The sequence below is a fragment of the Phoca vitulina genome, unplaced genomic scaffold (assembly GCF_004348235.1).
Source record: "Phoca vitulina isolate PV1807 unplaced genomic scaffold, GSC_HSeal_1.0 scaffold6, whole genome shotgun sequence".
NCBI lineage: Eukaryota > Metazoa > Chordata > Mammalia > Carnivora > Phocidae > Phoca > Phoca vitulina.
The window spans coordinates 33993096-34015189 of record NW_022589709.1 but is presented as its reverse complement, the minus strand read 5'-3'; the positions used below and the strand labels follow the sequence as shown (position 1 = coordinate 34015189).

The window sequence follows — 22094 nt, the reverse complement described above, 5'->3', positions numbered from 1 at the left end:
GCCTCAGTGAAAGCCAGCACAAATAAAGGAGATTAAATTAAAGCCCTCCCCTCCAAAAAAAAAAAAAAAAAATTGTTTGCATTTAGAGCCCAGCATACAGTTGAATAGGTTGTTCACTATTCTTTGTTACCCAGGAAAAGGGCAAGTAGTCCTTGAAACAAGATATTCTCTCTAGTATTCCAGTATTCACTGTCACAACTACTCTCCCCAGAGTGATGTAATACTCTAAGCCAACTGCTCTATTTTACTTCCTTCTCAAGACTAGAGATCCTCTGTTCAGATAGTCAATCACACTTACTTCCAAACTGTAGAAAGTGATAGCCAGAAACAATTTCAGAAACCCCTGCAGGACCTAGTCCAATGTACACATTTTGCAGAAGTATAAACTAAGTTCCACAGGGAGCAGGGCCAAGGACAGAAAACCAGCTAATGGTGGGGACAGAACCATGAACGAGGCCAGGCCAAGCCTCTCCATGTTTTTGTTATTAGAACCTCATTGTAAATACCAGCATCTGTGACAAGAGGATGCCAATCACCCCAGTTTTTGCCCAAGACTCAGGGGTGTGCCCAAAATGTGGGACTTCCAATATTAAAGCCAGGACAGTCTCAGGCAGATGAGGACAAGTTGGTCACCCTATGTGACAATCTGACAATCCCAGGGTTCACCTTGACTCCGCTCTTGGTCATCTTGCTAATAGACTTAAAATCTGAAATAATGAAGGCCACCAGGTAGGTGCTCATCTTCACAGTGACATCAAAATGGTCTTCTATGAGTCCTTCAGCAACAGTCACAGATTCAACCTAAAATCAGAATAACTGAAATCATCAGATAAATCATCAATCACCCAATACATTGAAAATACTTGATAAAGAGAAATTTCCTAACCACCAGACATAATATTCAAAGTATACAGCACAACATTTGTATAATTATCTTAAAATTTCTCTTTCCAATATCTGATTGTAATTTCGATATTGAGGCCATTCTACTCAATTTTTTTTAAGGAGATACAATTCACATACCATATAGTTCACCATTTTAAAGTATATAGTTCAGTGGGTTTTTTTATTATACTCACAGAGTTGTGCAACTATCATCACTAAATTTCTTTTCAATACCCCAGATGGTTGCAAACTGGCCCATATTTGGTACATGAGGATTGATAATATGAATGGGACAAAGCAAAATTGAGATTGTTGGTTTTGCCAAGATGTAGACCACCTGACCTTAAATACAGGTATGAGAATTATCTGCAAAACACTGTCTAATTTGTTTTCTACAATGGGCAAACATGTAACCATGCATAACTTAAAAAGAGCTTCTGTTTTCCTACAAAATTGAAAGTAACACATGCCTGGGCCTGATGCGGCCAAGCTTCCTCCAAACTCTTGATTTGCTTCATTGGAATCTGCTTTAGGTGCAATCAGGGAGCCGCCCTGCAGTGGGGTGGGGTGGGGGTGGTGGAGGGACAGTCTAAGAGGTCTGCTCCCCAAAAGGAAAGTCTAATACGTCAGGCAACACCAAGCAGTGGGGCAGGGCCCTGGAGAAGGAGAACGAGAGAAGAACTAGCCCGGTGAACGCAAGCATTTTCCCTGGAATCTTATTTCCACCTCTATTTTTCTGTGCCCTCATCCTTCTTTGTAATACCCACCCACCAGTTCTGTGTCTGCTGGTCACTCTGTGCTCCCCTGACTCTGATAGCCGACCTAGGTTTACTCTTGAAAAACTCCAACTTACCTTTTCTTTTTAAATGCCTTCTACCCGCCCCTAACCAAAAGTTTCATTCCTGAAGTTGTGCTATTTACTAGGAAAGTAAGCTAATTGATTCAACTTTAAATGGGATGAAATCCTGCCCACTGCCCATACACTTCAATGTTCTGATGGAGTATTTGCTTTTCCAGCCACCAAAGAGATCCTTGGAGACTGCACTGTCCTTCCCCTGAACTCTGGGTCCACAGCCTGACTTCAGGCTAGTCCTATAAGACTTCTGCCAACGGGAGGGCTTTCCTGTCCAAGAGGCCAGACCACATTAGAGATTTTCCTTTCCTTAACAAATGGGTCCTGGATAACCATGGATTTAGGCTCCAGCATCTTTGTGAAGCCTTGGGAGTTCCCAGCCTTCACCCTGCAAACCTACGAGTTTCTCTACCAGGCTTTTTTGGTCATCAGTCTCCCCCTTGATTTCATCTGCCCCTTTTCTTTATTCTCCCAAAGCTGTGATTGATCCTCTAATGAGAGAACTCACTCACAAACCCGGGAGCAATGGCATAACATTGGGGGATGGAACGATAATTGGAACAAGCTTGTTCTCTATCTCAAATTTCTATCAGGAAAACAGTGTAATTGTTCCCTGTTTTTTGTTTGTCTTTTTTCCATCTACAAATGTGGGTGGAATAGACAGAAGTTCTTAGTTGGTAGAGATCTGCTGAAGAGCACTTTTCACAGAGCATGGCCCTTTGAGGGGGGCCTGTCAGAATCTTGTTTGTGGAAAGGATTTTTACGGTATTCAGTGCTGGGGTGGGACCTGGTGGTCTACAGAGTGTTAAGGGTTGCAAGGTACTATCCTAGAGGCTGGCTGTGGCGCTCAGAGTCCCACGCTAAGATTTTGCCTCCCTGGCCAGCACAGGGTTGAGCGGGGACACCCTTTAAGACTCTGGGCAAAATCTGTTCCATGTGAGTCTCATCACAGTGAACTCTGTGGACAAAGGCTGTGTGTGCTTCAGGAGTTGATCCACATCTGTTGCAGGCTGATAGCTCAGTGGACGAGTTTTTCTAAGCTGTCAGAATCATTGGTCAGTGGCACGTACTGAGTAGTTTTATTCATTTGGCACAGCCATTTTCCCACCACTTTTGGGAAAATCAGATGGAACGCTGTCCACATTTGCTTTGGAATTGGAGGATGATAGTCGCTTTAAAGGGAACTGAGCTATCTATCACTACTTACTTTTGTACCATAATATTCCAAAAAGATTACTTTTTTTCTGTCAGCCCAATTTCGTGGATATAGTCACAAATCATAGTTATTATTAGTATATCCTATATAGAAATTATAGAAAATAACTATATACTAGAAATATACCCTTATGTGACAAAGTATGCCCTTGAAAAGATCATATGAGAAAAGGAAGGGGAAAGTGCTTTGTGAAGGGCACTCTCATTTAAACCGGACCTGAGTCCCTACAGAGTCCCTCCTGTCAGTACCAGGGACCTGGAATGCCACTTGGACTAAAATCCTACTTGTTTTTAGGGCTAATTTTTTCTCTGACTACAGATAAATTACTGCTTGAAACAAAAGCACAGGTTGGAAATGAAGAAAGAAAAGTTAGCTGTCAGGCAATAAAACAAATGACACAGGTGACCTGAATATTAATTGTCACTGGGGTAATGCAAGTGACCGCGTATCAGTGGATTTTTCCTGTGAGTAGATACACAGGAGTTCAGACTCACCAGTGGCATATTGGAGATGGCGAGGTGTCTTGGCTCCCTTCTGATCTTGACTGAAAAATTTGCTTTGAAGGCAGGTTCATCAAAGCAGGGAAAGGCCATTCTGGCTGCAGTAGGTTCAAAGTGTGTTGATGCAAGTACTCTAAAATTATGGTGAGTGAAATAAAAATACAAATAAAGCACCAGGGACTCTAAAAGAGATGTGTGTTTGGTTTTTAATTCCTAGAGATACCATAAGATTACGGATTTCACTACAAAAAAAATCTTTCATAGAACAGAAGTTATCATAAACTAAGTAAAAAGATGAGTAAAAACCTGGGAAAATGGATTGAAAGCTATGTGACAAAGGGTTAACAGCCTTGACAGATAATGAGCACTTATAAACGAATAAGACTACACCAGCAACCAAGGGGAATAGCACGTTCAGGTCATAAACAGGCAGTTCACAGAAGAAGAACCTACAAATAGTCAATAAACATATCAAAACCTGCTCAACTTCCTTAATAATCAATGAAATGTAAGTTAAAGGGACATATCTGTTGGCTTTTCGACTCTAAAAAGACTTCCCAGATACAGTATTAGCTACAGATGAGGAATATGGCAAGGGATATCAGAAGACTGTAGACCTTTAACTTGGCAATTATATGTAGGCATTTATTCTAAGGAAATGATTTACAAAGATATTGCTATTGCTGAAAAGGTGGAAACAACCTAATCTCCATTGATGGGGTATTAGTTAAACCATTGCACATACATTATAATAAACTCATTAAAATAATGTATAGTGATAGCCATCTATATGAAATATTTCCTCAACATATTAAAATAAGATCCCGTATAGGATGGAAAATATAACATAGCTCCATTTATATAATGTTTATCTATAACCAGAGAGAAGTCTGGAAGGATGCTCCCCAAAATAAAAGTAATAGTTATATTTAGGGGCTGTGATAGGGGACAAAATTTACTTTTTTAAAAAATTCTTTTTGGTAGCATCTGACTTTTTTTTTTTAACCTCCAAAGAATAATATGGACTCAGAAAAATGAGTATAATCTACTAGCAAATAAAATTTGATTTTAAAATTCAGCATTGGGGTGCCTGGGTGGCTCAGTGGGTTAAACATCTGCCTTCGGCTCAGGTCATGACCCCAGAGTCCTCGGATAGAGCCCTATGCTGGGCTCCCTGCTAAATGGGGAATCTGCTTCTCCCTCTCTGTCTGCCCCTCCCCCTGCTCCATTTCTCTCTAGCTCACTCTCTCTCTCAAATAAATTTAAAAAATAATAAATAAAATTCAGTATAAATTCTCCCAAAATAGTTTGCCTCCTTAAAAAACAGAACAAAAGCAAGGCAGATGAGGATCTAAGAAAAAAAATGTTTCTTCTAATACGCTGTATGTATGTGATGAATTGCATCCTCCAAAAATATGTGGAAGTCTTAATCCCTCGTTTCTGGGATTATGACTTTATTTGGAAATAGGGTCTTTGCAGATGTAATCAAATTAAGGTGAGGCCATGAAGTTGGGCCCTAGTCTAATAAGACTAGTGTCCTTATAAGAAGAGGGAAATTTGGGGAATGGCCATGTGATAACAGAGGCAGATAAACTGATGTTGGTGCGAGAAAAGGAATGCTAACAATCAATGGCCACCACAAACTAGAAAGAGGGAAGGAAGGATTCTTTGCAGAGATTTCGAGAGAGCCTAGCCCTGCTAATACCTTGATTTGGGACTGCTAGGCTCCATAACTGTGAGAGCATACATTTCTGTTGTTCTAAGCCACCCAGTTTATGGTGCTTCGTTATAGCAGCTCTAGGAAACTAATACTAGGCTAAGAGAATTAAAAATGTTTATTATATACCAGAAATCTAATTAAATGAACAAACAGGTACTTTGACAGAACTGAAGGAAAGAAAACTGGTTAAAACAGAATGAAAAAAATGAGATCCGAAAAACAAGGAAAAGAATCTATTGGCTATTTTTAGCTATATAAATGAAACACAAAATCAAAATATTCAACAATCAAGGGAGATTTAAGAAATAATCCATATGAAATAACAAATTTAGTATGGGCAGCACTTGAAGTTTACAAAAGAAAAAAAAAAAAATAGAAAAAAGTACCTCACTTCCCCTTCCTTGGTCCTGTAAGTGCTTTTATAGAATCCATTTAAATGCTCAGAAAGATGGCCAGTGTAGTCAATGACAACTGTGTACGGGATCCCAACAGCCAGAGGCTCGGGAGCCAGAAGTGCGATTTGTTCATGAGGCGGGTACTCCAGGACTCTCAAGGGTTCTGCAGACAGCCTCTCTCCGACTCTCCTCTTGAGGGTGGCCTTAGATATTTGCAGGAGGTGACTATGCAGGATGATGGTACTAGTAGGCTGGCTGGCTGTGATTTCTATCTCCGTGGTTCCCTCGAAAGTCAGAGTGGTGAGATTTGCATGGATCAAGAGATCATAATAAACTGGGATGATGTGCTCAGGAAGTCGCATTTTCTCCCAGGGGAACGGAGTCCCATTACTAGCTTTTGGAGACATCGTGTCACTGCTCTGACACCACGAAGGAGCTGACACAGTTAAGAGAATCAACAGTGAGGACGGTAGAAACAGCATGGTTGCCAGTGGCCATCTGATGGACAGAGATATCATCTTCTTGCTCAAACTACCTAGTGGCAAAATGTATAAAAGCCCCCCCCCCCCAAAAAAAAATTGAGTCACTAAAATATTATCAAGACAGCATAATTTCACAATGTATCTACCCAGCATTAACCGATATAGATACAAACTTTCAAAAGTTCTAGGTCTTTACCCTATGTTATTGATTCACAGAAGAAAGAAGTTACTGGTTAGCAACAGTCTTCACACCTATTAAAAAGTATCATTTGGCTCTCCAAGTTTAAATGCACTCTATTTGTCAGGGTTCTTGGTTGAAAGCAATAGAACAAGCTCACTAAGTGTTCACAAAAAGGGTCAGAGTTGTCAGGACATTTGGGAAGCCAGCCACATGAAACAGGCCAAGACAGATAGCCAGAACCACACTGGAGAAATTGACCAGGTGACCTCTCCCCACCCACACTGCGCCTTGGAGGAAGCTGCCCTACTGCCTAGAGATCAGATGCTGGACACTGCCTCGGCCACTGTCAATATGAGATCCTTACGGCCCCTGCCACTTGGCAGGACTTCTTTCAGCCGAGGTAAGGTATTCACGCTACCAGTCAGGGAGGTGGGAAAAGCAAGAATCTGGACTTCATAGCTTCTGCAGTAGAGGACAGGTCTGGCTCCCCGCCAAGCTTATAAAGTAGAGAATTCCTAACATAGGAAGGAGACACAGACACTGAGTAGCAAGGGGTGGGGGGAGGCAAGTATCCATTAACAGTAACCCTTAATAACAGCAGTGTCTTTGTCAAATGTCATGCCAAAAGTTCATCTAATACGTGTTTAGCCAGGAATGACTTAAAGGGTTTATGGTGATTTTCACACCAATCGTTTCTGACAAATGTAACAGTCTCCTGGATTCTCTCTTACAGTCATCCAACAAATACATGTTGAATGCCTGCCACATACAAGGCGGTGTGCTGAGTACTGTGTGGGATATAATAACACACAAGACACAAATCCCACAGTCAAGGACTTCAAAATCTGGAAAGGGAGAAAACATTCATACACGAATGACAGAATGTAACAGAGAAAGTATGGAGCATTTTAAGAATAATAATAACAGCTAGTGCTGGGGGAGAAGGGAGAGAGTGACATCCGCTGCACAGCGACTCTGGGGTGCCTTCATGCAAGACCAGCACTGGAGCATGGTTTGGAAGGATGGGTTGGATCTGGAAATTAAGGGAGGGCATTAAAGACACGGCAGGTGGAGCAAACCAGGGCAGGAGTTAAAGCATGAAGGGAGAAAGCTGAGGGCTGGCTGGGCCATCAGTGTGGACGGAGCAATCAATCTGGATGGAGAATGATTATTCACAAGGCGAGGAAGGGAATGACTCCAAGATTATGCTCAAAGCATGTTGGGAGTCCTGCTGCAGACTGTATTTGGCACTTTATTTTAAAGGTCTTAGGACACGAAAGGAATGTGAATTATAAGATAGTTGGCAACCATGGCTGAGAACTGAGCACATTTCTCTCTCTTAGACAAAGACATCTCTCTAAAAGGTGTTTGCCAGGACTCATCTAGAAGTTAGATGAGTCCAGGTAATTGGTCCTAATTCCCTCAAGCTCCTTGGGCTCCTGAACATAGACATCAGATGAGAAAAGTAGTAATGCTACAGTGTGGTACATGGGATTCTACCTCTATGTCAGCGCTTCTCAACTCTGGCTGCATATTAACATCACCAAGGAAGCTTTTAAAATGACTGAGGCCTGGGTCCCTATCTAGAACAATTAAACTGAAATCTATGGTGATGAGGTCAGGGCACCAGAATTTTTAAAAATCTTCCCAGAGATTCTATTGGAGAGCCAATCTGAGAACCTTCTAGATAACCTTGCCAAACTCTGGTCTTAGCCCTTGAACGCTATGTGGAAGAACAGCACTTCAAGGTAATAACTGATGTGCTCTCCCCGACCCTTCCCTCTCCATCCTGCTCCCCTGCTAAAGGTCCCTCCATCCCCCTTCCCCACAGAGCAGATCTGCAGGCAAACAGAAAGGATACCAACACAGTAGAGACAGTCAAGCACAGAGGCACCAGAATCTCAGTTCAGAAGGTACCACCCAGATGAAAGGGGAAGAGAGAATCAAAGGTTCAACAGGAAGAACAGGTTTTTTTTTGTTTATGTGTTCTTGTTTTTGTATGTGTGTGTAGGAACCAACTAGAGGAGGCTTCTAGCTATGGAGAACTGAAGCAATTTGAAGGAGAAGAATAAAGTTTAAACACCAAAATAATAAAGGGTTCCCACTTTTACTTCCTCAGGCAGAATTCTAGTGCAGGGACAAAACGATGGATTTCCCTTGAAGCTGAGACATGAGAAATAAAGGGAACTTGCGTGATGCTTCCATTTTGAATTTCTGATGGCAGTGGCCTTGTGGGTGCAGCCCATGCCCCAAGAAGGTAGGGAGTGCAATGAGGGTGGCAGGTTCAGGCATGGGAGGAGCCCTGAAGTCCCCAAGAGTTCCCAAAAGCCCAGGAGGAAATCTAAAAATTCCAACTGGTTCTGAGCTGACAGCCAGGCCTACAGGCTGCTAAAGGAGTTGGCAGTGGGACCCACGTCCAAGGCTTTGCAAGGTTGAGTCCATGAGGAGACGGAGTCAAAGAGAGCCATGGCTGTGTCTCAGAAGAGGATATAATGCCAGGAAACCACAATGGAACGTGTAATGTAGACAGCATAAATGTCAGAATACAGATATACATATCTATAATTATAGCTATATTAACAATAATACATATTACACTTACAGTCAGAAAAGAAAACCTGGCTTTGCGTTCTTGCTCTTCCACCGACTGTGATCTTGGACAGGTTACTTAATCCCAGTTTCATTTTCTTCTCTTTTTTTTATTATTATTATTATTTATTTATTTGACAGAGAGAGAGAGAAAGAGAGCAAGCACAAGCAGGGGGAGCGGCAGGCAGAGGAAGAGGGAAAGGGAGAGGGAGAAGCAGGCTCCCCACTGAGCAGGGAGTCTGATGCGGGGCTCGATCCCAGGACCCTGGGATCATGACCTAAGCCAAAGGCAGATGCTTAACCGACTGAGGCACCCAGGTGCCCCATTTTCTTCATGTGTAATTTGAGAAAATAATACCTTTCTCACAACATGTTGTAAAGACTCAGTTAAAATATTCTCAATCATTCATTCCCCAAATATTTACTGAGGACCTATTATGTGCCAGGGATTTTGCCCGACACTAGCAATGTAAGACAGCACAGATCCTTGACCTCAAACTGCTTATGGGGCTCAGGGTGGGGAGGAACTCTTAACCGTGATTAGGGCTATGAAAGAAAAACACACCTCCTGAATGAGAGTAACAGGGCAGAGTGATTTACATCGGGGGCTCGCTGAGGACATTTAAGCTGATTTAAAGGACAAATTCAAATTAGCTAAGAAAAGAAGGAGAAGGAGAGTTTTCCAGAGGGAATAGCAAGCTTGTTCATAGGTACAGTAGGCGAGTCCTGGTTATGAAGGCCAGGGAACCCAAGACACATCACGCAGCAGAAAGATGTACCTGGAGAGGCGGATGCGGCCAGACCACCACTCAGCCTGTAGGCTTGTTAAGGATTTTGGCTCCCAGCCTAAGTGCAATGAGAAGCCACTGGGTGTTGAGCTAGAAGGTCTTAGGATCCAGTTCACACTTTAAGAAGCTATATGGATCAAGAAAGAAGCAGGAGGGATGGCCAAGAAACCAGTTAGAAAGTAGTCTAGACAAAGTAAGCTGGTGGCTTGTACTCTAGCGGTGTCACCAGAGAGAGCGGGAGGGAGTGGGGGAGGGGAGAGACAGAGATGGATGGACTCGACATCTACATTTGGGGTGGACTGGAAGTGGGGGGTGACTGAAAGAACACATCGGAATAGCTGCCAGGTTTCTAAAATGAGCATCTGGGTAGTCCTAGGTGCCACTGACTGAGAAGAAGACCAGAGGTGGGAGAGTTTTAAAAGAGAGGAGAGGGAATTAAGGATTCATTTTTTTAAATACGTTTGTGCTATCTCTGAGATATCCAAGGAAAACTACCAGCAGACAGATGAATACACATGTTTAGAGCACAGAGATAAAGGCTTTCAAGGACTTCCCTGTCCTTTACTGCATTTCTTTACAGTTTTAAAAAGTATCTGCCTTTGGCATCTGATTTTACTAAATAAAGCATCTTTCCCAGTCAAGGTGGTGGTAACAGAGTACCTAACTTCACTGCCAGGAAGAGTTCAAAGTTACTTTAGGAAACTTATTTAGCCCGTCTTTGGTGATTATGACTTTTCCAGTCAGGGGCAACTGATCCTGGGTTAGCTCACCCTTCCCTTTATTGGAACACTACTCAATGTGAAATCTACAGACTTCTTCCAAAATGTTCTGAATGATGAAATTAACAAGCACTGTAGGTTGTTACTGCTGGTAAACAAACAAACAAATGTTGAATTAACTTGAATTTTTTTTTAACCAGTTAGAATTTTTTCATTTAGGCCCACCTGAAAATGGGCTATGGTATCAGTACAATTCCAAATCCTTGGGAAAAGAAAAGCACTGCCAATTTTTTAAAGGTTTTTGTTCTTGTTTCTAATTGCTGACCACATCCTGAGTTGAGAGCAAATACTCTGGGCATTTACCAGAAAACTGAGCATTTCTTTCTGAACCTGGCCTACACAAAAAAAAACCTCCAGGAAAACGGTAAGGAAGTGTCTGCTCCTCTCCTTCCGTGAAATTAACTTGCCGGCCCACCTGGCAAGTAAGGCACCCAGACAGGAAACTTTAATTTGCTCACACAGGAGAACTTTATCTGAATAAAACTCTGGCTTGGAGTCAGAGTGAAGGGAAGGCAATTGCTGGGAATAAGTACAGGAGAAGCAAGGAAAGAACTGATCTTGAGGACATGTATGGACTCCGATCCTTCAACACGCCCAACCCACTAGTTAATGCAAAGCCACGTTTGTTTCTCTCGCAACTATCCCCAAGGTACCCTTCGCAACGGAACCCGCAGTCCTCCCCGCTCTTCCATTTGGCGCCACCAGAGAGAACGCGCGGAACAGGCGCACTGGCCCTGCGCCCCCTGCGTTCTCGCGCCCGAGGAGGACCCGAGCTAGGCTGGGCCAGCCGCCAAACCCGCCGCCCTCCGTGCGGACTCGGGCCCAGGTCCCACGACTCTCCCCGGCCCGGCGTCCCCTGCGCCTCACTCTCCTCCGCCGCGCGCCCGGGTCTTCGGGCCTCCCCGGCGGGCACCGGGAGATTGCCGGGACCGAGCCCTTCTCCAGCCCCGCGGCCGCTCCCCGAGGGGTGCGCTGGGGACGGGCGCGCTGTACCTGGGGGTCCGCGACGGAACCGGCTCACCCTCGCGCCGCTGCCGCCGGCCTCCCTTACCCCGGAACAGAAAGTGAAAGTGGAGCCCGCGCAGAGGCAGGCTGGCGCGAGGTGCGCGTTGGCCGGGGCCCTCCTGACAGGCGCAGGAGAACCCCCGGCGGAGGCGGGAGCCGGGTGAGGAGAAACCCGGCCGGGGGCAGCGCGAAGGAGACCGCGGGACCCCCGACGGAAATTCGCAAATGCGCAAGGGAAACAGCGGAGTTGCAATACGGGGGGGGGGGGGGGGCGGGTGGGAAGCAGCACTCCTTTCTGAACGCAGATCATTCTGAGTGTGTCTTTGGGGGTTATTTTTTTCAACGGTTAGCCTTCGGCGCAGCGGGGCGTTGAAAACATTTAAAAAGGGTGCGTGCTCTGGAAAGTGACGGAGGCTGGACTCCAGCTCGGGGCTCCACCAATTCTGGACGGGCTCCACGCCGGTTGGACTCAAGCGGTGTCCATCATCTCGTCTCTGCAAATGGGCTGGGAGCTCTTGGCCCGCCTCCGAAAGAAACAAGAACCTTGGAAGGACTCCTTGTGCAAAGTGCTGAAGCCTCTGGGCTTTTAGTGGAAGGGGGTTACGCTAGGAGATGCCTCGGAGGAGGAAGGGGATATAGATAGCCGCCCCCGACCCCCGGAACTTCCCCGCCACCACATAGGGGCGCTTGGGCCCCAAAGATTTGCTGCTGCCCACATTAAAACGTTCCCTCTGCTTTTTCAAATCAGATGACCATTTATCCGCTCCCCTTAGAACATCAAGACTGGATGAAATGTCAAAAAAGCCCATCTTTAAATAATTGAGGGTAAATGAGGTAACAAGACAAAACACAAGCTTTCATACTCATCAAATGCTACAAGTTGGTGAGTGGACCAACCCCCCTGGGAACTTGTTCTTACTGTACTCAGGCTGTCTTCTCTCATTTCTTTCCTGGCCTCCTTCCCTTTGAGAGCTTGGGGTTCCAAGTCACTGGAACAGTATTTCTCAACTTCTGTTTCTCAATTTTATGTTCGTTTTGAAAGATAACTAAATATATTTTGTTCTGCATAGTCTCTCCAGTCAAGGATATTTTGTAATATAAAATTAACCATCTGTCCCCAGCCCCAAAACAGGGTGAGATCGAGGCAAGTTTTCTTTCTTTACAATTCAACAAGAAATGGGCTTTGGGATTAGATGATTTTGTTGTTTGCAGTTGTGGCAGGGGTGTCAGCGGATAGCTCTGGCCTCCAAGGCCCCCGGATGTCAGTGAGTGAGCCCATTTGCTCAGATGAGAACTTCCTACCCAGTAAATTCATGCATGGGGATCTGGAGAGGCAAATGGAAGATCTCCAACGCAGGCATATTGAATAATAGCAGGTGTTCCCTAAGAATCTAACAAACCCCTTATCAGTGACTGTGATCACTTTCCAATTCACCTGTTCACTGAAAACAACAAATAATAAAGCCAACCTCATTTTGTGTGTAGTATGCATATAATTAAAAAGATGGAAAAGAAGAATGAAACAGCCAAAATGTCCAGTTATCTTTAAAGACTAATTTCTATGTTGTATCAGTGAGGGTTCAATCACAGAGAATAGAATCCATTCAAGCTATTTAATTAAAAAAGGATTTATTGCCGGCTTTTATGTGACTTACGTAATCACTGGGAAGGTTTAAAAAACACACACTAGGGGGAGCTTCCAAGAACAAATTCCGAAGCCATAATGTAGAACTTGGCCACCACTGAAACTAGTTCTTTTGCCACAACCCAGAAGCCATCTGCTAAATTGGGCAGCTGCTAGCACAGGTTCTGGCTTCAGAACCATGTCATGATGTTACAGTCTGTCCAGCAAAATGAGTATCTCAAGCTGGGCCTCCCTCCCCACTTAAAACTCAGTTTCAAATTCAGCTGTCCTACCAGTGCTTCTGTTTGGTAGAGCCTGGTGCATACCCAGAACCTAGGTGCAAGGAGATCTGGGAAAAGAAGTATTTGCTTTCCAGACTCTGCAGTGGAGTGAGGAATTCTGAAACGACGTTGGAAGACATACCGAGTAAGCCAATCACAATATTCACCATAAATATTAACCTGTATTGAAACTGAACAAATAGGGGTACCTGGGTGGCTCAGTCGGTTAAGCGTCTCCCTTTGGCTCAGGTCATGATCCCAGGGTCCTGGGATCGAGCCCCAGTTGGGCTCCCTGCTCAGCGGTGTGTCTGCTTCTCCCTCTGCCTCTTCTGCGCCCCCTGCTTGTTCTCTCTCTGTCAAATAAATAAATAAAATATTTTAAAAAAAGAAACTGAACAATAAAACAATTATAAGGAGATATCAAGTAATTTTGAATGTCTTTATGGACAAAACATAATAATTAGAAAATTGATTGTAAGTCTAATGAGAGGCATGGGGCACTTGGGAGAATGATGAATATTTACCAGATCAGATCAGCATTTAGAAATATGGCATACGAAATAATCACTCTCAAAGATGGTTTAAATCAGGGATGAGTTCTGAGGATGGATTGACATCCACCTTTCTAAACACTCTGTGCATTCAGCACAGTCTTGTCATATTTTGTGAATGATATCGTTGCCTTCCAGGACATCATCAAAAAAATGAGCATATAAAAGACTTTCATCAGCTGTGGATTTAATATTCACTGTTTTGACTCTTTGGTGAGGGGGGGGACTCGATATCTAGAACTTGAGTAGTTGGTAATTTCCCTGAGGCCTGAATTAGAATTATAATGACCTGATGTGAGAGGAGGAGCCACTTGACCCTTGAGTGGACCTGCCCAACCACGCAAAATCCACACCCCAGTCCAATCCTGTTGTTCTGTTCATCATCACAGGCACGGTCAGTTTCTGAAGTGGTAAAAATCTAAAAAGAAAAAAGACTGAAGCTGCATTTCTAAAATTTCATGAAGGAGTTAAAGCAGTCACAAAGTTTTAAAACTCATTTGACTGCATTTTGCAGGAGAAAACATGTACTCAAATGTATTTAAAATTACAGTCCTGCCAAAGCCTTTCAAAAGTCTGCTGTATAGACTTCTCTGTTGGCAGATCTAGAAGAAAAGCAGGCCTGGGCATTCGGTCCCTTGGACCCAGCTGAAACACGAGGTGAAGAAAGGGGCAGAAGGATTCCTTATCTATGGCCAGGTACCGGCAGTCATGTCCTAAGCCTAGATGAGTAACAAAGTCAAAGCAAGAAAAAGCCAAACCTAGGAGCTCTGTGAAAACTAGGAGATGAAACACAGAGTTTAGAAAGGAGCTCTCAAAGCAGGAGGAAATCTGAAACTGGTAAAAGCACGAGGGGCCAGAGGGAGCACATCTCAGTAATAAAAAATTGGTGCATTTTGAGCATTTCCTGTGTGCCGAGCTCTGTACCAAACACTCTATATGAAATGCATCATTTAATTCTCAAGAACACTCTAGGGTATGTGCCGTTATCATTTCCAGTGAGAAAATGGAGACTCTGTAAGGTAAGTAACTGCTGGGATATATAGCTAGGAAGTGACAGAGCCAGGTTAGTGGTGAAACTAGGATGAATTCTAGAGATTAAGTGCTCCCGCTTTTCAAACCTCTCCTAGTGTAGGTTCACTTGCGTGCCATCTTGGTTTAAAAGGAATCAGTGAGGGGTAGACTCTTGCAAGTGTGGTTATGATCTTGTTTTCAACCTAGTCACCCAAGCTATGAGCCATTAACACAACATTATCATCTAGGACCTTTGCTCTTTTACCACTTAGCTTGACCTGGGCCTGTCAGTATTACTTCCAAAGGGTGTCTTGAATCTTTCTCTTGCTCTTCATTCCTATTGCCTCCAGTCATCTCACCTGTGCTATTACAAATACCCTCTTAACTAGTACTGTAACTTCTAACTTCCTCTTCTTCGATCTGGTTTCTATGCTATCATCTGTCTAAACAACCATCTAGCGGTGCCTGAGGGCGTGGTCAGTTAAGCATCTGACTCTTGGTTTTGGCTCAAGTTATGATTTCAGGGTGGTGGGATTGAGCCCCACGTTGGGGCTGTGCACTCAGTGGGGAGTCTGCTTGAGGATTCTCTCTCTCCCTTCCCCCCATGCTCTCTGTCTCTCTCTCTCTCAAACAAATAAAAATCTTTAAAAGAAAAAAAGACAGCAACTACTGTGATGGGGGAGGGGAGAATATGTGGGGAGCAGGGGGAACAGGGGTACAAGGAGGGAACAGGGAGGGAAGCAGAATCAAAAACATTGTCCAGCAAAAACATGGGCCCAAAAACCTAAATAAAGTCCAGAGAAGGTATCATTCCAATTAGAACCAAACAGAAATCAAAAACCGTCTCAAGCAGAGAGGCTACAACTAGAATCAGCCAGAAAAACAAGTTGAGGAAGTGTGTGAATAGAAGGTAATGATTTCTTTCTTATATAGGCCTTTAGATTTGCCTGTGGGTGGGAAGAGACAGGTGACAGGTGCCCTTAAGAACAGGGTATTATGCTGAACTATGCTATGTAACAAATTTAGTTGCTGGAAAAAACACACATTTATTGCCTCACGGTTTCTGGGGGGCTGGCTTACAGGCACAGCCTATTTGGGTCCTCTGCTGAGGGTCTCACAAGGTGGCAATTAAGATGTCATCCGGGGGCTCAGTCAGTTAAGCGTCTGACTGTTGGCTCTTGATTGCGGCTCAGGTCATGATCTTGGGGTTGTGGGATTGAGCCCCACGTTGGGCTCCGAGCTGGGCATGGAGTCTGCTTGGGATTCTCTCTCTGCCCCTTCCCACCGCCCCCCTCTCTGCCTCTCTCTAAAAAAAAAGAAAAAAAAAAAGATGTCATCCAGGACTGTGGTCTCATCTAAGGCTTGACTAAGGAAGGATCCACTTCCAAGCTCACTCAGGCTTTTGAGGAATTCAGTTCCACTAGTTTATAGGACTGAGCTCATCAGTTTCTTGGGGCTATTGACTGAAGTCTGCCCTCATCTCCCCGTTCTCTCCCACGTAGGGTCCCCCAGCATGGCTGTCTGCCTTCCCCAAGCCAGCAACAGAGGGAGCAACTCAATCAAGGTGAGCTTTACAGTCGCAAGTAACACAATCACATAATCATATACATCCCGTCACCTTTGCTGTATTCTATTTGTTAGAAGCAAGTGGCAGGTCCTGCCCATACTCTCGGGCAGGGGCTCACACAGGGACATAGATACCAGGAGGCAGGGATCAGGGGGCCACCTTAGGTGTCTATCCATCACAGGTACCAAAAAACTTTGACACCACTTCTTACCTTACCAGTCCCCCAAAGTCCACTCCCATCACCCTGACCCAGGGCCACACGATCTCGTGCCTAGATACTACAACAGCCTCCAAGTCCTCCTCCTTTCTGGGCTTGCCTCCTTACAATGCATTCCACACAGCAGGCAAAGTTGTCTCCTTCGAATGGACAAGAATCTTAGTCTCTCACTCAAGCGTGCAAAATTTAACACATTTAAAATTTTTATCTAAATTAACAAATTCCACCCTAAGATTCCATCCCATGAGATTGTTGGGATATCCAGTCTCAGTTATTATTGGCTTCATTTAACCCTCCCCCCAGGGCACCCTCCCAAGGTCTTAAGCACTGCCAAAATATCCCAGGGTCTTATGTTCCTACTGGTTACCATGGACATACTTCTTCAGCTTCAAGTCCAGGGCATCTGCTGCTTCCAGGCCTTGCTGGTTCAGAGATAGCTTTGGCCCTAGGCTCCAACCTTCCTAAATGCAGCATGTGCCCGGCCTCTCTGAGATCTTGGGGCCTCCCCAGGAACATGGTTTCCTAGTGGTACACTTGTTCCTTCTGTCTTTGGGATGTACACACCTTCACCTTGACCTAGGTTGGGAATTTAGAAATTCCTCTTTCTATTTTCCCTTTCCTCCACCCTACTGAGTCACCAGAATATTCAGCTTTTCTCACAGTCAGATGTTGCTTTCGAGCAAGTTCTGCTTTAGAGCACACAAATGACCCTAAAACAGGGAAATTAAAAACTCAGTTATCTGCTTGAGCTAGAGGACTCAACAACATGGGGAGGAAGACACACAAATTAATACCTTAATTTTCTTTTGCTATCTTCCTTCAGTAAAGCTACATACTCAGACAGGAAATCCCACCCTTTCCAACTTGCTCCAAGAAGATGGGACTCAAGTTCCTATTGTGAAGCATCTTGCCCTGGACAAGAACTCCTATACAAAAATTGAAGCCTGCTTGTGGAAGACTCCTTTTCCTGGACTCCCCAGGCCAGGCAGGTGAATGTAGGTACTCGGTGAATTTCTCACTCCAACAGACCTACTTCCTGGGGACATCTCCCTTAAAAAGAGTCCTTCTTGGCACCGGCTGCATCCCACCCAGAACATTAGGCCCAGACTCAGCATCCTCGGAGTGTAGTAAATCTCTGATGAAACTTACCTGCACCAGGTGAGACTACAAATAACAGGTCTGTCTTCCAATTTGAATCTCCAATGATGTTTAACCTTTTCTCAGGGCTATTCTCTCACTAGCCACCCCACCCTAACCCACCCACCCACCCACCCAAATTAGGAGGTAGCCCACATCAAGGAGGGAGGACAGTGGCCCCTCTGTGAGTTGCTAGGGCCTTTCCCTGTTTCTTTTTCCCCCGCTGGTTAGATGAGACCCACCTCCTCCCATTGTCTGTTGTCCTTTCCTCTACCCAAACATAAAGAGCCTCATTTCCCACCCTCCTCTCTGCACTTTAGCCACACTAGCCTTTTCATTTTTCTAGTGTGCTCTTCTTCTTCTTCAGCCCCATGACCTTCCTACATGCTCTTCTAGCTGCCTGAGTTCCCCTAGCTCCTGCTTCTTCTAGCTTACTCCAATTCTTCCAACTCTCAGAGGCCCCTGCTTTATCTCTCTGAGGGCAAGAGGAGATGTAGGGACCAACCGAGTCTAGCCCTCTGAGAAACCAGAGCAGTTCCACTGTCTGATCCCCCTCAAATTTCCCGACATCACCCCCAAGCCAGTCGTGCCTTAGTTCTGTCATTGCTGGCAGTGAGTTCCCACCTTTTAAAGAAAAAAAATATATTTCACTTTCATTTAGTTCCAAATACTTTTTAATTTCTTTTGACACATCTTCTTTGCCGTATGTGTTATTTGGTCTTCAGATACCTTGGGATTTCTGGCTATCCTTCTATGATTCATTTCTAGTTTGATTCCATTGTAGTCTGAAAGCATACTTTGTGTGATATTTATTCTTTTAAATTTGGTAAAGTATGTTTTATGGCCCAGACTGTGGTCTGTCTTGGCAAATGTTCCACGTGAGCTGCAGAATATGTAATCCTGCTACCATTAGATGAAGTATTCTATAAATGCCAATTAGAGCCAGTTGATTAATGGTTATGTCTCTTTTTCACCATTGAATCTCTGCGATGTTAACAGAGAGTATGACCCATAGTATGTGCTCCAAAAAGTTATTGAATAAGAGGAGAAGGAGCAAGCAGGAGGAAGGGAAAAATAGATACAGAGATTTCACATGTTATTCCCCTGATTAAAAGCTTTCAATAGAGGCGCCTGGGTGGCTCAGTCGTTAAGCATCTGCCTTCAGTTCAGGTCATGATCCCAGGGTCCTGGGATTGAGTCCTGCGTTGGGCTTCCTGCTCAGCAGGGAGCCTGCCCCTTCCTCTCCTCCCGCCCCTGCTTGTGTTCCCACTCTCGCTGTCTCTCTATCAAATAAATAAATAAAATCTTCCAAAAAAAAAAAGCTTCAATAGTTCACTATAATCTATACATTTTAACTACTGTTCTGCCTATTCAGTAGTAATATGTCACAATTTATTTACTATATTTCTTCTGTAACAAATGCAATCATTTTATGTACCACTGTAGAAGGGGGAAAAAACCTCCTGCCAAGAAAATTGTGAGATGCCATCAATTTTGAAGCTGTTAAGCTATGAAAAAACGTGAGTCATAGAGTTGATAAAATATTGGAGTGAGCTACAAGTTTGTCTTACGTGATGGATGGGTCCCTAGCTTATTTATCTCTGTGTCCCCAGCACCAAACACAGTACATGACACAGAGTAGACGCTGAATAACATTAGCTTAGTCATCTGAGGTGTCCCTCATTCCCTACCACTAGACACCTGGCTTTCCTTCACTCCCCAGCCTCAGAGCCTTTGTGCTCTAAAGCTGCCAGTGTTCCTGGTGGGCCAGAGATTTAAATTTCTTTTGAACTGCATTTGCTCCACAAAATCCTGACACCTTTTCACTTTTCTCATAACTTTGCTGTAGGCTGTCAGCTACATTCCGGCTAAGTATCTGCCAAACTCCCCAAAGTGCTACTGTGAGCAGGTGACATCCTGCCCCACTCTGCCCACTCCCTCCAGGCCTTCAGCCTGAGCCCAGACATGTGGCCGGTGACGTTTTAGGTGCTGCAGCAAACCGGTGGGGAAGAGAATTTGGGCGGGGAGCACTTTCGGAAGCTTCAAGTAGGTTGTTAATTACTCCTGTCTATACACAGGGCTGGCCTTTCTCTAACTTTTATTTATTTTGAATATCTATTTGGGAAAGCCAAAAAAAAAAAAAAAAGTAAAACTCAGGGATCTGCACCTCAGTCAAATAAACCCGATTCCTTTTAATCCCTTTTACAGAGGACTTCTTTAAAAGAATGATCTTTCAGAGAAAGACAATTATATGATTTCACTCATAGGTGGAATTTAAGAAACAAAACAGAGGAGCATAGAGGAAGGGAGAGAAAAATAAAACAAGATGAAATCAGAGAGGAAGACAAACCGTAAGAGACTCTTAATCATAGGAAACAAACTGAGGGTTGCTGGAAGGGAGAGGGGTGGGGGGGATGTGGTAACTGGGTGACGGACATTAAGGAGGGCACTTGAAGGAATGAGCACTGGGTGTTATATGCAACAGATGAATCACTGAACTCTACCTCTGAAACTAATAATACACTATATCTTAATTAATTGAATATAAATTAGATTAAATTTTAAAAAAATAAAAGAATGATCCCGGGGCACCTGGGTGGCTCAGTCAGTTACGTGTCTGACTCTTGATCTTAGCTCAGGTCTTCATCTTGGGGTCTTGATCTCATGAGTTCAGGCCCTGTGTTAGTTAAAAAAATTTAAAAAAATTTAAAAAGTAAAAGAATGCTTCCAAATGGGTATCTTGGTGGAGTGAAGGTAGCTTCTCAATTTAGCCAGCATGGTGGTTTGTTTGTTTTTAAACATGTGAATTGGCTATCCATTCTCTAGTGGGCCAGGACATCATTTCCTAACCATTGTACTGTGGTAGGTTCATATATTCCTATTACCCACTGGACCTTTCAAAGTGTCTGAATTTTTGACCCCTGCCTTGAATGTGTGGTTTTTCTTCTCCAGAAGGACCTCCAGCTCACCATGTCCCCTTAATTTTCTTACCCTCATTTTGAGATTAATTGGCCATTAGAGATGGGTCAGTTTCTCTCACTGTAGGAGAAACTATTCCCTGAAGATGAAATAACTGGTTATAGAAATGTTTATTAGGTATATTTACTGGTGCAGGGTGTCGCTCTAAAATAATCTCCGCCTTACCATAAAGCTCACATACCCATGGCATTTATGAGGCAGTGTTGGAGAAGGGAGAGGGATGGATGGGATTAACAAAGCGTGTCACAATGTTAACATTTAGTACCGCATGAACAGTTCTGGGATCTGAGACCCCCTGTAACCCCAGCTCTAGTTCACACCTTCCAACCACATCTTCCTCGTGTTCTTGCTTGGGTTTAGTGAGCACAGGAAGAAGGGGGTAGGGGTGGGTAGAAGTGTAGCGTCTTGGAGAAGTTCTAGTAAGTCCTTTAATTGGTGACCACAAGGAACACGTGTTCTTTCATCTTCCTTTATAGTCAGTCAGTTGGAGGTAGAAAACACGTGAGTAAGAAGTTAAAAATGACACTGAAATGTTTCCCTCTGTTTAAGGAGTTAAAATACAAAAATGTTTTCTGGAGTTGGCTGCTTTTAATCTTAAAATAGTAATGGTACTTTCCCTTTTGTTTTTCCCCTCCACCTCACCTTTCCCCTGCCTTCTACCCGCTGCATGCCACTCACCCCCCTGAAAGAAATGAAAGTTCCCAAATGCTTATCTGAAGAACACTGAGACCCCTGTATTGGTTGAAACCCCATGAGGGTAATAGAAGAATAGTGGATCCTGAAACAGTGACCATTATTTTTCCTACCGGGGCAATTTAAAGTCAAATTTATTAGGTTTCATAATTATTTTCCAAGTAAGATTTTTCATTCATAGACTAACCTATTTAAAGCTACAGGGATAAATTAGGCCTATTAGAAATGAACCACACTCATCTTGTAAATTATTTTAAATTTTAAGCCTGGAATTCTCCTGCCATTTATAAGAAAGGAAAAATTTTCTACTAAGCACAAAAAGAACAGAACCACTGAAAGCATAGTCACCATCTCTGCTGCCTTTTGTGGTATCTAACCCCAATTTCTTCTTATTTTCTATCTATTTTAGGGTCAAGCCTTTGATTTATAGGTCTTTTTCATTATGGAGATATAGTTAACATAGATTTGTGTAAGTTTCAGATGTACAACATGTTGATTTGATACACTTATATATTGCATATTGCCACCAAGCAGTAGCTAACACCTCCATCAAATCACACAATTATCATTTCTTTTGTGTGTGTGTGGTGAGAACACGTAAGATTAGCAATCTCTTAGCAACTTTCAAGTATATAACACAA

General features: G+C 43.7%; 1 protein-coding gene across 4 annotated transcripts in view; it reads right to left on the bottom strand.

Annotated features, from left to right (window-relative positions):
• ERAP1 (endoplasmic reticulum aminopeptidase 1) overlaps positions 1-11617 on the bottom strand; it is a 39057-nt gene extending 27440 nt beyond the window's left edge. Inside the window, exons 1-4 of one of the 4 annotated variants that reach the window (XM_032403947.1) lie at positions 11382-11617; positions 5561-6104; positions 3449-3587; positions 667-801 (exon numbers count right to left, since the gene is read on the bottom strand). In XM_032403947.1, the coding sequence (XP_032259838.1) occupies positions 667-801; positions 3449-3587; positions 5561-6087 (801 nt within the window). In that variant the 5' untranslated portion in view covers positions 6088-6104; positions 11382-11617. Of the gene's footprint in view, positions 1-666; positions 802-3448; positions 3588-5560; positions 6105-8834; positions 8912-11381 lie in introns of those variants that run through there. The other 3 variants (XM_032403948.1, XM_032403949.1, XM_032403951.1) reach the window with 3 other exon arrangements.
• Between the last annotated feature and the right edge of the window lie 10477 nt (positions 11618-22094).